General features: G+C 52.3%; 1 protein-coding gene across 6 annotated transcripts in view; it reads left to right on the plus strand.

The window, feature by feature from the left end:
• Adgrg1 (adhesion G protein-coupled receptor G1) overlaps nt 1–12,447 on the plus strand; it is a 37,519-nt gene that overhangs the window by 17,972 nt on the left and 7,100 nt on the right. For 5 of the 6 annotated variants that reach the window (XM_021220419.1, XM_021220420.2, XM_029532411.1 and 2 more), the window contains exons 2-7: nt 7,331–7,405; nt 8,452–8,874; nt 10,446–10,578; nt 10,980–11,127; nt 11,430–11,561; nt 12,005–12,121. In XM_021220419.1, coding sequence (XP_021076078.1) covers nt 7,342–7,405; nt 8,452–8,874; nt 10,446–10,578; nt 10,980–11,127; nt 11,430–11,561; nt 12,005–12,121 — 1,017 coding nt within the window. In that variant the 5' untranslated portion in view covers nt 7,331–7,341. Of the gene's footprint in view, nt 1–428; nt 716–7,330; nt 7,406–8,451; nt 8,875–10,445; nt 10,579–10,979; nt 11,128–11,429; nt 11,562–12,004; nt 12,122–12,447 lie in introns of those variants that run through there. The other variant, XM_029532410.1, reaches the window with a different exon arrangement.

The raw sequence follows: 12,447 nt of genomic DNA on the forward strand, positions 1-12,447 counted from the left end.
ACCCTAGCGGGTGACTTGGCTTCCCCAGGGGCCTCCCATTCGTCCGTTCAGTGGGTCATGGACTTTTTCTCATGGGCTTTAAAGAAGATAAAATGTGTTAATGGGGGCTTAGGCCTGTAATCTGAACACTTGGGAGACTGAGACAGGAGGATTAGAAGTTCATTGCCAGGCTGGGATACATAGAGAGACACCATCTCAAAACACAAGCATATAAGTGTATTAATTGCTCAAAGAGCTTTAGTCCTGCCCTGCCTTTCTGAAGTATTTTATTATATTGCTGGAGCTGTATTTTATAAGTGTGGCTGTATTCCTGAAGGGGCAGGCACCTGCTTGTCACAGAGGAGCTGAGAGAACCTTTGTGTGCTCAGGGAGAGGGGCCCTGGTTAGTGCCTCCCGTCTCCTCCATAGTTGGGAGCTGCCTGGCTTTGTGTCCCTGAGCTGGCAGCCTCTGGGCCAGGAAGGAGGGGGAGAAAAGGGAGGTTTGGTAGCTGACCTTGGGAACAGAAAGATCTTGCAGTCCACAGATGGGCATTCTGCCTGGGACTGGGGAGCCCAGTGCAGCCCCCAGAAAGCCAGTGGGGTGGCCTTGGGCAGCTCAAGAAAGCAGATGGGAAAAGGGGAACTTCGAGGGGACACGGAGACGGCTGTGGTCTGAAAGGGAAGAAAGTCTGGCCAGGGCTGTGCGTCTTCTTTGTCCCTCGCTGCCGTCTCAAAGGTAGGTCTTTCCCTAACGTAGTACCCTAAATTGGCCAAGGATGGGGGCCACAGTCTCCCGTGGCAGAGGACAGGGGTCATAGTTGCCCATTGACAAAGTAGGAAACTGAGACCCACTGAGAGGCAGGCTAGCTCAAGCTTCCAGGTTTAGGCAGCCTCTCTGTAACTGATACCACCCGGCTCTGAGAGATAGATGCTGACCCCGTGTATTGATTCAAAAGGCTGACCACAGCGGCTCATTGAATACAACTGTGTGACTGTATTGTGGACATTTGGCTTTGACCTGGCTTAGAACTCTCGGGGACAAGAAGTGACTTGGGCTGGCACCAGAGTCCCTAAACTGCCCAAGCCTTAGTCCATGCATACTGGGCTACTTATGGTATGAGAGATGTAAGCTCTCCCGGCATTACCCCACTCCCTCTCCTGTAGTTTCTCCGACTCTCCAGTTGGCCCCAAGATTCCGCGGGGCTTTGAGCATCTGAAACCCCAGACTCTCATTTTCCTCACTTCCTCCAGTGTCTTACTTGCTGGAGATTAGAACGTAAGTCTAGCTGGCTAGGGCACTGGATCGCTCTAGTGGACTGGATTGCTTCCGGTCACAGGTACGGCACTGTCTGTTTCCCCATGAGCTGCTGCTGTAAGTGAAGGGAGTCAGGATCAGTCTAGAAGCACCCCAAGCTCACAGGGGACCTGTCGCCTGGAAGTGTCAGAGCCCGTGATGAGGGTCCCTGGGGAACTCTGCAACCTAAATGGCTTCAATGGCTCATCTTGTGCTTGCTAATAGCCTTGGGGACAGCTCAGAAAAGAAAACAAGGGACGGGAGACAGTATATGTGCACACACACACACACACACACACACACACACACACACACGAAGACATGCTGATAGGTTACACTTTTTGTGGTGCCAGGGCATCTGAGGACTTGTTTGTGTCCGTGCAGAAAAGGGCCCCACGTTGGTTTAGGGAATGGTCCCAGTTAGTTTCATGCTGTTTCTACTCTGTGGCACTTCTCAGAGTCTTTGTTGTGCTAAGGCCCAAAAGTAGGGTTCAAAGGTCTCTCTAATCAGAGAATGGGGGGGGGGGACGGGACGCAGTAACCACGGTGGCTGAAACCATTGCTTTGAGGTTAGACGGACTTGGTTTGAGTCACGTCCGGTCCGGTCCGTCGGCGTGGCTCCTCCTTTGCTTTGGCTGCAATGTAAGACTTTTGCATCTAACATTGCCTGCCTTTGGATAAGCATCACTGCTTTAGAATTAGTGGGAAGTGAGTGAGCTACGGAGTTGAGACCCCGGGCCGCTCTGTGGCAAGTGCTTACACCTTGGTGCTGTTGGTGCTGGCACCAAGTGCTTGCTGTAGGGGACCTGGATTCCAGAGTCCCTTCCATTGTTCTGGATAAATCCCTGCTGAGCCCCACACTTGGTCTGCTGCCTCCTGGCTACCATGATGCTGTAAAGGAAGCCTGAGCCCTGACTGTGGATGTGTTACAAGTTAGCACCACAGGAAGGGCCTGTGGGTAAGGGCAGTTAAGGAAGTAACCGAGGCTAGCTCATTCCTGCTTGATGATGATCCCTAGCCTTCCTAGGGCCCCCCATGTGCATGCCTAGTTATAGGAAGAGGAAGCTGCAGAATGGTCAGCTGCTAAGGCCTTTGAGTCTTTTGTGCCCACAGGTCTCCTGCTGGGCTGGCGCTCAATGCCCACAGCTCCCCTCCCTCAGTTTCCCTTTGGGGCAGGGCTGGCAGAGGGTGTTGCAGCTCATGGATGTTGGCAGGAAATCACAAGAAGGTGAGGCCTGTGCTAGCTGAGCAGTCCTATAGAGCAAGGCTAGGTCTAGATGGTCCTACCTGGACCTATATGGTCTTATATGGCAGCCATGCCCGGCTTGGTAGCTCAAACCTATAATCCTGGTGCCTGATGGACTGAGGCAGGGGGATTGCTGTGAGTTCAAGGCCAGCCTGGGCCAAGTGTGAGACAAACAAAAACAAACAAACAAGCAACGCAGAAAGTAAGCCTTGCCCTACTGGGTAAGACCTGGGAACCTGCCAGCCTCCAGGACAGGTGCCAACTTGATTTTTTATTATCATGCAGTCTAGACAGATTCCTGAAGCCTGAAGTCACGGTGCTGCCCTGTGACCCCAGTGCTCCCTCTCAGTGAGGGGTAGGTTCTGAAGGGGTCAGCTTGCTTGGGTGTCAGTCACCCAGCATTTACCCAGAAGCTAGGGACATAGCCCAGTGAGCCCTGGCTGAGTGGGGGAAGGGTAGTGCAGGTCCCCTGGGTCTGATAAACGGCTCCTTTGAACATGTGGCTCTGGGGTGCTTATAAGTGAGGAGTTGTACTGATGAGCCAAACCTGGAAGGTGTGGGGGGGAGGATCCCCTCAGCCCTGTGCCCCACTCCCACTCTGGCCTTGGATGTGTGTCTGAGCCACCTCCTCTGCAGAGATTTGGAGTCCACACCAGCCGTCCTCCCCTTCCTCCTTACCCAGTGCACACTGCAAGCGCACACTTATGGGCTCGAGGACACACATACTTGCAGCTCTACACGTTCATACTGTGAAGGCTCCTATCATCTCCCATCCTCTCCCCGAGTCTCCATAGCTCCCAAGGAACACACTCTACAACCCTACGAAGTAGCCGATGGCAAGCTGAGGCCGCTTCAGTCTCCCCTAATAGGCCCTGGGTCGATCACAGGAGACTCAGACCTGGAAACTAGTTAGCTCCTGCCTTCCTTGATCTGACTTTATCTCCATCTCCTGCAGGAGGCCCCCTCAGGTGGCCAGCTCCCTGCCAAACACTGGGAGACCATGTATCGTGTCGTGGGGAAGGGACAGGGGTCAGGAGAGGCAGGCTGCCCTTGTCTCTTATCCAGATTTGTTCTTTCACAGCTGAGTAAATACAGCAGACCCTTGCCCGGCTTCTGGGTAACCCCCGGCCCCCATGGGTGACCTGTCAATCACGGGATACTGCCAAAGCCAGTATCCTTCCTGGGGTGGGTCCCCGTGCCCTGGCAGCTTGGGGCAACTCTGATGAAGCTAGGCCTTGTCAGGGAGGTCACAGGGCCGTATATGGCTGGGAGGAAGTCGGATACGCCTGGCGCCTTGGGCTTTGAGCAGAAGGTCACAGTGGAAATCTGTCATTCAGATTTCAAGAACACATCCCAGCAAAGACCTAAAGCTATGACAGATACCCTTAGGATAGATAGCTTGTAACCCTAGTGAGTGGAAAGGGGTCCCGCTTGACACGTGAGTTGGCAGCCCAGGATGGGTTCATTTAGAGCTCTCTTAGTCCCATTCAACTTCCACCTCCATCTAGGAGGAAATGGGTTTTCCAGGAGCTGGTGGCGTCTAGGTGACGCAGGTCCACATAGGATGGCAGGGGAAGTGACTCAGGCCTCAGGAGAGAAAGTGAGCTCTAGTATTTCTGCTGCCTACCGTGCTGGCCCTTTCCCTAGCAATGGTGGGGGCTCACACAGCCTTAGCCCCCCTCCATCTTGGGGACTCCCTGGGGACCCTGTGATGCTGTCCATTGTATCAGGCTGGCTCAGCGTGTTCTCTTCTGAGCATGTTTACGGGAAGCTGAGGTCAAGAATAATAGCCACTCTGAAAGGGGCTGTCAGTCCAGCAACTTCTCTCTAGGCTGGGCTTGCCTGCTGTGTGCCTGTGACCTCCATAGCTCCTGCTTTTCTCTCTTTGGGGGATCCTAAGCCTGGGGGAGGGACCCCATACCTCAGGAACTTTTGAGGAGAGGGCTTGGCAGCAGCCTTGTATGCTCTTGGGAGAGATGGCCTTTTTCTGGCCTCAGTTTCTGCATCTGTAAAATGGTAAACCCGGAACAGTACTCTGCAGATGTGGCTGTGACTATTGGGGTGGGACTGCTAACCCACCTTCTCAGTAACCATTGGCTCTGGCAGTGCTGTGGCTGGTGGCATTTGGTGGCTGAAGCCGGTCTGCTTTGCTGTTCTTCATCTACACAGGCCAAAGGTGGTCCCTAGGAGGTGGGCCTCTGCTGCTGGCTGCAGGGACTAGGGTAACCAGACCTTGGGATGCCTCTAGCAGGCACTAGGGTACCATCCTATGATATTGCCCTTACCCTTTGGAGTGTGAGGTTGGGTGGCAGGTATATATATATATATATATATATATATATATATGGTAGGCCTGGGAGGGGGCTCAGGCAGGAATGTGCTGAATGGACCCATGTGGCTGTCCCTTAGCTGTCTAAAGAGACAACCCCCCCCCCCAGTTGTTCTCCTTGTCCAGCTTCTGGCAGCCTCTGACATTCAGGGCCAGCTAGGAGGGAAGTTCTCTGGGTGGGGTCACAGCCTTCCCGATACTCTGTCCGGAAAGGGAGGTTCATGTTCTAGGAATTTCCCCTCAAGTGCTCCGAAGGCCAGGCTGGCCACCTGCAGTGGACAGAGGCCCAAGGAGGGAAGCATGGGGTAGAGAGTTGGGAGGAAGGGTCTGGGTCAGGGACGGAAGTGCACTGGACAGAAGATACACTGAGACAGTCTAACTTCAGTGGAACCCCGTGTGCACCCCCAGTTCAAGGCCCTTTTTGATGAGCGGTAGACTTAATTCTCACAGTGACAGCCGAGGTAGGTTTGATTTGTAATCCTCTTTACAAGAGAGGGAAATGAAGCCCAAATATGGTGTAGCTAACTTAAGAGCACACAGCTAGGAAAATATAGGGGCAGGGATTTGAAACCAGGTGGTCTGGGTCTGGAGTCCACTCCACTAAGAAATCCAAGCAACAAACCTCCTCCTCCTCCCCTCCCTCCTCCTTCTCCCCACTCCTCCTCCCCTTTCCTTCCCCTCCTTTTCCTCTTCTTCCTCTTCCTCCTCCTCTTTCTCTTCCTCCTCCTCTTCCTCCTCTTCCTCTTTTTCCTCCTCCTCAAACCCCAAGAAGGTGGACAGGGGTGCTTATCCTCCTTAAAGTAGCTCCACAAAGGTGCGAAGTGGAGGGGCAGTGTGGCCCTTGTTTGTGCTTGATCCCTTCCATGGGTTGCCATGGTGATCCAGCCTCACTGTGCCCCGCCCATAAGCTTGCTCCCTTCCCTGCCTCTTTTGTTCTCAAGGACCATTTGGGGAGAGTCAGTGCAAGACAAATGACTCTGTCCTGTCCTGGACCCTGTGCTGACAGTAGTGGCTCACTGAGAGGGCAAGAGCCCTTCCCAGTTAGCTGTGTGACCACATGAAGTTGTTGGCTATCTCTGGGCTTCAGATCTAGACATCACAAAATGGAGATCAGATGCGAGTCTCAAGTGTTTTGTAAGCTTCAAGTTGAAGAGAGGAGTCTGTCTGGAAGAAGAGAGATTTGGGTTAAAGGTTGAACGGACAATGACAGGGACAGCAGAGAGCAGAAGGGAAGAGGGGTGCTGGCCTATCCCTAGATGCTGGCTGTCTGCTGGCAGTTTGATGAGATGCAGGAAGCACCCATGGAGGAAGCACTCTCTCTCCCCTACAACTTTCCTGTTCTCTGAGAGATGCTCTGGCACCGGACGAGGACCATGGCCTCCGAAATTGACGTTCTGTTCTGCGTGTTTCAATGCTCCTCATGTCTGGATGTATGGGACTGACTCTCACTTGAAGGGGCCAGGGTGACCAGAATGAGACTGGTCCAGAAAGGAGACAGCAAGATCCTGCTTGGGCCACCCAGTGCTTAATTTAACCTCTGCCTCTTCCAGGAAGCCCTCATAGTTTCCCCCCAAATTCAGACTCCCTTTGCGCCCTAGGTTTCCAGACTTCCCTTTGCCTAATGGTGGAAGATGAGTGTCTGTCACTATGGTCTGACACAATTCCCTACAGGCTGGGGGATGGTAGTCTGGGGTATGTCAGCACCCACTTGGTCACTGGGCCAGCTGGGAGGGCCAACAATGGAGGACATCATCAGTGGTGGTGTAGTTCATGTCGGTGTAGGGTAAAGAAGCACCCAGCCCATGGAGTCATTATGGGGAGATGGAGCTGACCCTCAGGATGGGAGCACATAGACTAAACCACACCTCTCTGCCACCAGCTTCGCAGGTCCTGGTGGCTGGCTCCCCCTGGTGGCCATGACAGGCAACGCCCTTCCCCTTCCCTCTGGCACTTTCAGTGAGTTCACCCTGCTGCTTTCCTGCTTCCGCCTCTGTACTAGGCTGTTTCGGAATGTGGCCAGGCTGAATGAGGAGGGACTGTGCCAGTTGATGGCATGTGGATAAAACATCCAGGCAATGGGGTAAGGGGTGGGAGTATCAAATGTCATTGTGACTGGTCCCAGAGGCAAGCTTCCTGTAACTATCTAGGCCTCGGGACTGTGACACTCGGTTCCCAGGAAAAACCCAGACAGCCCTCTAGGCCTGGCAGATGCAGGATGGTGACTTCAGGTGGATCTAGACAGGGCCCCTCTGTGGCCCCTGGGCCCCACTGTGAGCCACTTACAGCATGTGGCAGAACAGCAAAAGGCAGAGAGTGTGGCTGTGTCTATTTATAGCCTCTTGCTGCTCTGAAGAGGCCTGACCATTACTTTGTGACCTTTAGTTCACTCCCATCCATACACAGGCCTCCCACTGTGAGGCTGGCCCCTCCCCCTCCCCTGTCCCGTCCCCATCCCAATCATAATTCTCTCACTCTCGTCCAGGTAGGAGTATAATGGCTGTCCAGGTGCCGTGGCAGAGGGTCTACTTCCTACTGAGTCTGCTCTTTCTGGTGCAAGGTAGGCTTTCTTGGGGCCCTGGGTTTATTGTGACTTTGTCTAATGCCTCCACGACTGTGTTCGGACTCTGTGTAATGGATGGAACTGCAAAGCAGCCCTGAGGGCACCTTGGGGGAAAACAGGCATCTCTTCCTCCTTAGATGCAGCTCCATAGAGCGCAACTTGGGCTAGGTGCCGTTCTCTCTCTTCCTTTGCAGGGAGTGTTCTTGGGCAGTGCACACGTGTGCCACAGTCTAATACAATCATGGTCTCATTAATTAAATAATTTCCATTAAACTTTGGCTTTTGACTTTGAAGCAAATTCTTTTTTTTTCCCCTCTGAGACAGGGTTTCTCTGTGTAACCTGGCTATCCTAGAACTTACTCTGTAGACCAGGCTGGCCTCGAACTCAGAAATCTGCCTGCCTCTGCCTCCCAAGTGCTGGGATTAAAGGCGTGTGCCACCAACCACTCCCTAGCCTGAAACAAATTCTTTATCTTCACTTTTATTTTATTTTATTTTTTCATATTTGGAAACCAGTAAGTTTCTAGCAAGATAGATACATTTTTTTTTTTTTTTTTTTTTTTTTTTTGGTTTTTCGAGACAGGGCTTCTCGGTATAACCCTGGCTGTCCTGGAACTCACTTTGTAGACCAGGCTGGCCTTGAACTCAGAAATCCGCTTGCCTCTGCCTCCTGAGTGCTGGGATTAAAGGCTTGCGCCACCACACCGGAGATAGATACATTGTTATGCATTGTTGTAGACCAATAGACACATTGTTGTAGACTGATAGATACATTGTTGTAGACCAATAGATACATTGTTGTAGACCAATAGACACATTGTTGTAGAAGATAGATACATTGTTGTAGGCCGATAGATACATTGTTGTAGATGATAGATACATTGTTGAAGACTGATAGCTACATTGTTGTAGACCGATACATTGTTGTAGACCTATAGATACATTGTTGTAGTTGTAGACTCTTGAAGTCTAGAGCCTTGGAATGTGTGTGAGTCCCAGGTCCTTGCCCTGGCTGGTCCTGTTTATAGCCTCTGCCTCCTCAGGTGCACATGGTGGCAGCCCCCGAGAAGACTTCCGCTTCTGTGGCCAGCGGAACCAGACCCAACAGAGCACCCTCCACTATGATCAATCTTCAGAGCCTCACATCTTTGTGTGGAACACAGAGGAGACCCTCACGATTCATGCCCCCTTCCTGGCAGCCCCAGACATTCCCCGCTTCTTCCCGGAACCTAGAGGGATCTATCACTTCTGCCTCTACTGGAGTCGCCACACTGGGAGACTCCACCTGCGCTATGGCAAGCATGACTACCTGCTTAGTAGCCAAGCCTCCAGACTCCTCTGCTTCCGGAAACAGGAGCAGAGCCTGAAGCAGGGAGCCCCACTGGTTGCCACCTCTGTCAGCTCCTGGCAGATCCCCCAGAACACCAGCCTGCCTGGGGCTGCGAGCTTCATCTTCTCCTTCCACAGTAAGGCTGGAGGGACATATGAGTGTGGGGTGGGAGTCACAGAAGACATGGAAAGTCCATCGAGGAGGACCTGGGTTCAGATGGCAGCTGTGGTCACCAAATCTGGGCATCCTCTAGGAGGGAGCCATGATAGGTAGCTGGGGAGGGGAGGATTGAACTGTTTGCATGTCCCTGTTATGATCTAAGATCTTTGTGACGACCATAGCATCACTTTGGCCATTAGGAGAGCACCTTAGCTATTTTTCCTCTCTATGATAAAACACTGACAAAAACAACTTAAGGGAGAAAGATTTCTTTTGGCCCACAGTTCTAGGGTTCACTCCATGATGGTGGGGGAAGTCCTAATGACAGGTGCTTGAAGCAACTGCTCATTTGCATCCGTAGTCAGGAAGCAGACTATGATAAATATTTCTGTTCAGCAAGCTTCCCTCCTGTTTACATAGCCCAGGACCTAAGCCTAGGGGATGGTGCTGCCCATTTCTAGGGTGATCTTCCTACCTCGGTTAGCCTAACCTAGATCCCTCACAGACATGGCTCTTGTTGGATGAGCAATATTAACTATCACAGAGAACAAGGGATGGAGAGAGATTGTTACTTACACATCCTGAGGTGCAGTGCACACCTGGAGGTCATGCTTATACACACACAAAGGCCAGGACACAGCGGGAGGAGGCTAGGGGGAACATAACTTGATACATACCTAGGAATCTAACACTAGAAAATGTGAGCTCTGGCCGAGCCACACTCCAGCCAGAAGGCCCAGCTTCTATTCAAAGTACAGGGGCTGGAGGAATGGCTCAGTGGTTAAGAGCATTTGCTCTTCTCGTAGAAGACCCAAGTTCAGTTCCCAGCAGCCCCCAAACATCTGTAACTCCAGTTCCAGGAGCCCCCACAACCTCCTCTGGTTTCTGCAGGAACCCAGCATGTACACAATACGTGTTTATACACACACACATACACAGACACACATTAATTAATATTAAATCATTAAAAAACAAAGCACGGGTAAAATCACCATGAACTGTAGGCATTCCACATACCCTAGTGTCAGCAAAGAGGAAACTGGGGTACAGGGTGCTTTGCAACTTACAGATTGGGGCTTTAGGATCTGAAGCTAGCAGCTGATTAGCAGGAGCAGGGAGAATTAAGGGGATAAAAGGTTAGGGAAGCAGGGAGGTTGTCAGGGAGATCTGGGGACCATGACCTTGTGGGTCAGGAAATGGATGCTTTCTCACTTGGGTCTCCTCCTAGAGACACCCACGTTCCGAGGGGCTCAGGTAGAGATCGAGAAGCTAGAGACGGGGAGATCCCCAAAGCTGACACAATAACCCACATAATCACATAATTTCCAAGGTGATCTGCTTGGGCCCTGGTCCCTTAGAGCCTTCTGTGCTCATGTGCAGCAGGCCCTAGGAGACGTAGCCCCACTTAGCTGGCTTCGAGTTTCTGTGACCTGTGGCTCCCTCTGCCCCTTGAGCCCTTGGGTCCCTCTTCTGTGGAGTGCCACATGAGGATTGCATAAGGCTGTATGCTGGCCATGGGAACCTCAGGTGGCCCTGTTGCCTTCCCAGATGCCCCACACAAGGTCTCCCACAATGCATCTGTGGACATGTGTGATCTCAAGAAGGAACTGCAGCAGCTCAGCAGGTACCTGCAGCACCCCCAAAAGGCCGCCAAGCGGCCCTCCGCAACGTTCATCAGCCAGTAAGTGTGGATTACCTAACTAGGGGGTGATGGAAGGTCTAACCTGGGCTTGGAGGAACTGGGGAACCTTCTCTGCGGCTGGACCTCCCTTATTGGCTCCTGCTGGGTTGTCAGTAAAGACAGATACCAATGCAATGCCCAGCCTCTTCCTTACAAGAGACTCCATCCTGGAGTCTGACACGTTGAGTTCCCAAGAGAGGTTTGGACAGGCGTATATGGGACATAGGCTTGAGCTGAATTCCAAAGCACTGTCCCTCTCTGCCACTCCCTTGAATCTGCATATCCAGCTCCCTGTGTCCTTTGTCCTCAGCCCCCTCTCCTCTCTGTTCCTTTCTATCATGTGTATCTAGACATACACACCCAATTCCCTCTGTCACCTCCCATGTTCTCCCCCACACCAGGCAGTTACAGAGCCTGGAGTCAAAGCTGACCTCTGTGAGCTTCCTGGGAGACACATTATCCTTTGAGGAGGACCGGGTCAATGCTACAGTGTGGAAGCTGCCACCCACAGCCGGACTAGAGGATCTGCAAATCCACTCCCAGAAGGAGGTCGGTGCCCTAGGGTGGAGTGGGCTAGAAGGGCAGGCAGGAGCACACCATGCAGCACAGTGGTACCCCTTGGTTTTCCCTGGTTCTGGGGACAATCCACAGCCCACAGGGAGAGCTGGTGTCTGAAGACCCAGGTTGCAAGACCCCACTGAAGACCTCTTAGCCTTAGCTCCTGCCACCCAGCTCCCTGGCCTCTTGTGGGGTGGCCCAGAGCCCAGTGTTTAGAAGGGGATTGGTTGTTTGGTGTGAGGGGGAATCTGGGGCATTTGTTGGGCCAGGAACTGAGGGTCCTTGATATGCAGGAGGAACAGAGTGAGGTCCAGGCATACTCGCTGTTGCTTCCCCGGGCCGTATTCCAGCAGACCAGAGGCCGTCGCCGGGATGCCACCAAGAGGCTCCTGGTAGTAGACTTCAGCAGCCAAGCTTTGTTCCAGGTATGGAGTCTCCTCTCACCTGCTCCTAGGGTAACTGACATACATAAACACACATACATATACATATATATGCATATGGGTATATATGTGTGTGTGTGTGTGTATATGGGTATACATTCATATATACATATGGGTGTATATATACATGCATGCATGCATACATACATATATACATACATTCATTACACACACATATCTGACAGAGGGGTGGAAAGGCAGTGGCTAACCTCCTACTCCAGGAGCCAAATACAGGCAGAAAGGGCACTCCAATGCACAGAGCTCCTGGGAGAGGTGTGAGCAGTGCTGTTCTTATTCCTGTGTGAATGACCAGCAAGAACAAAATGTTAGGAGCGACGGTAGACTAGAAAGAGTGGGCAGAGGCCTTCTTAGCTTTTCTTCTCAGCCTTAAACCTCCAACCTACCTCCAAACCTCATCTATCTAGGACAAGAATTCTAGCCAAGTCCTGGGTGAGAAGGTCTTGGGTATTGTCGTGCAGAACACCAAAGTTACCAACCTCTCAGATCCTGTGGTACTCACCTTCCAGCACCAGCCTCAGCCAGTAAGTGTGAGCAAGCCAACCCCAGGGCAAGGGTCCCTTCCTGCTGGGCCACACGTCTGCTTCCTGTGTCTCCCAACTCACTTGTCTTTTATGGAAAGGTTGCCCAACAGCCAGGTCCAAGATTGGGGGCAGGGGTGGGGACTGCGAGGTGGGTAGTGAGGCAAATAGGAAGGTTGGGCCATAGGAGGGAATGCCGAGGGTGGGCGATGGAGGGAACATGGGAGATGAGCAAAGAGAACACAGAGTGGTCTATAGAGAGAAAACGTGGGGAGTTGGCTGTGGAAGGAACAGAGGCTGAGTTATGGTGCCCCATGCTTCTTGTCCCC

The sequence above is a fragment of the Mus pahari genome, chromosome 20, assembly GCF_900095145.1.
Source record: "Mus pahari chromosome 20, PAHARI_EIJ_v1.1, whole genome shotgun sequence".
NCBI lineage: Eukaryota > Metazoa > Chordata > Mammalia > Rodentia > Muridae > Mus > Mus pahari.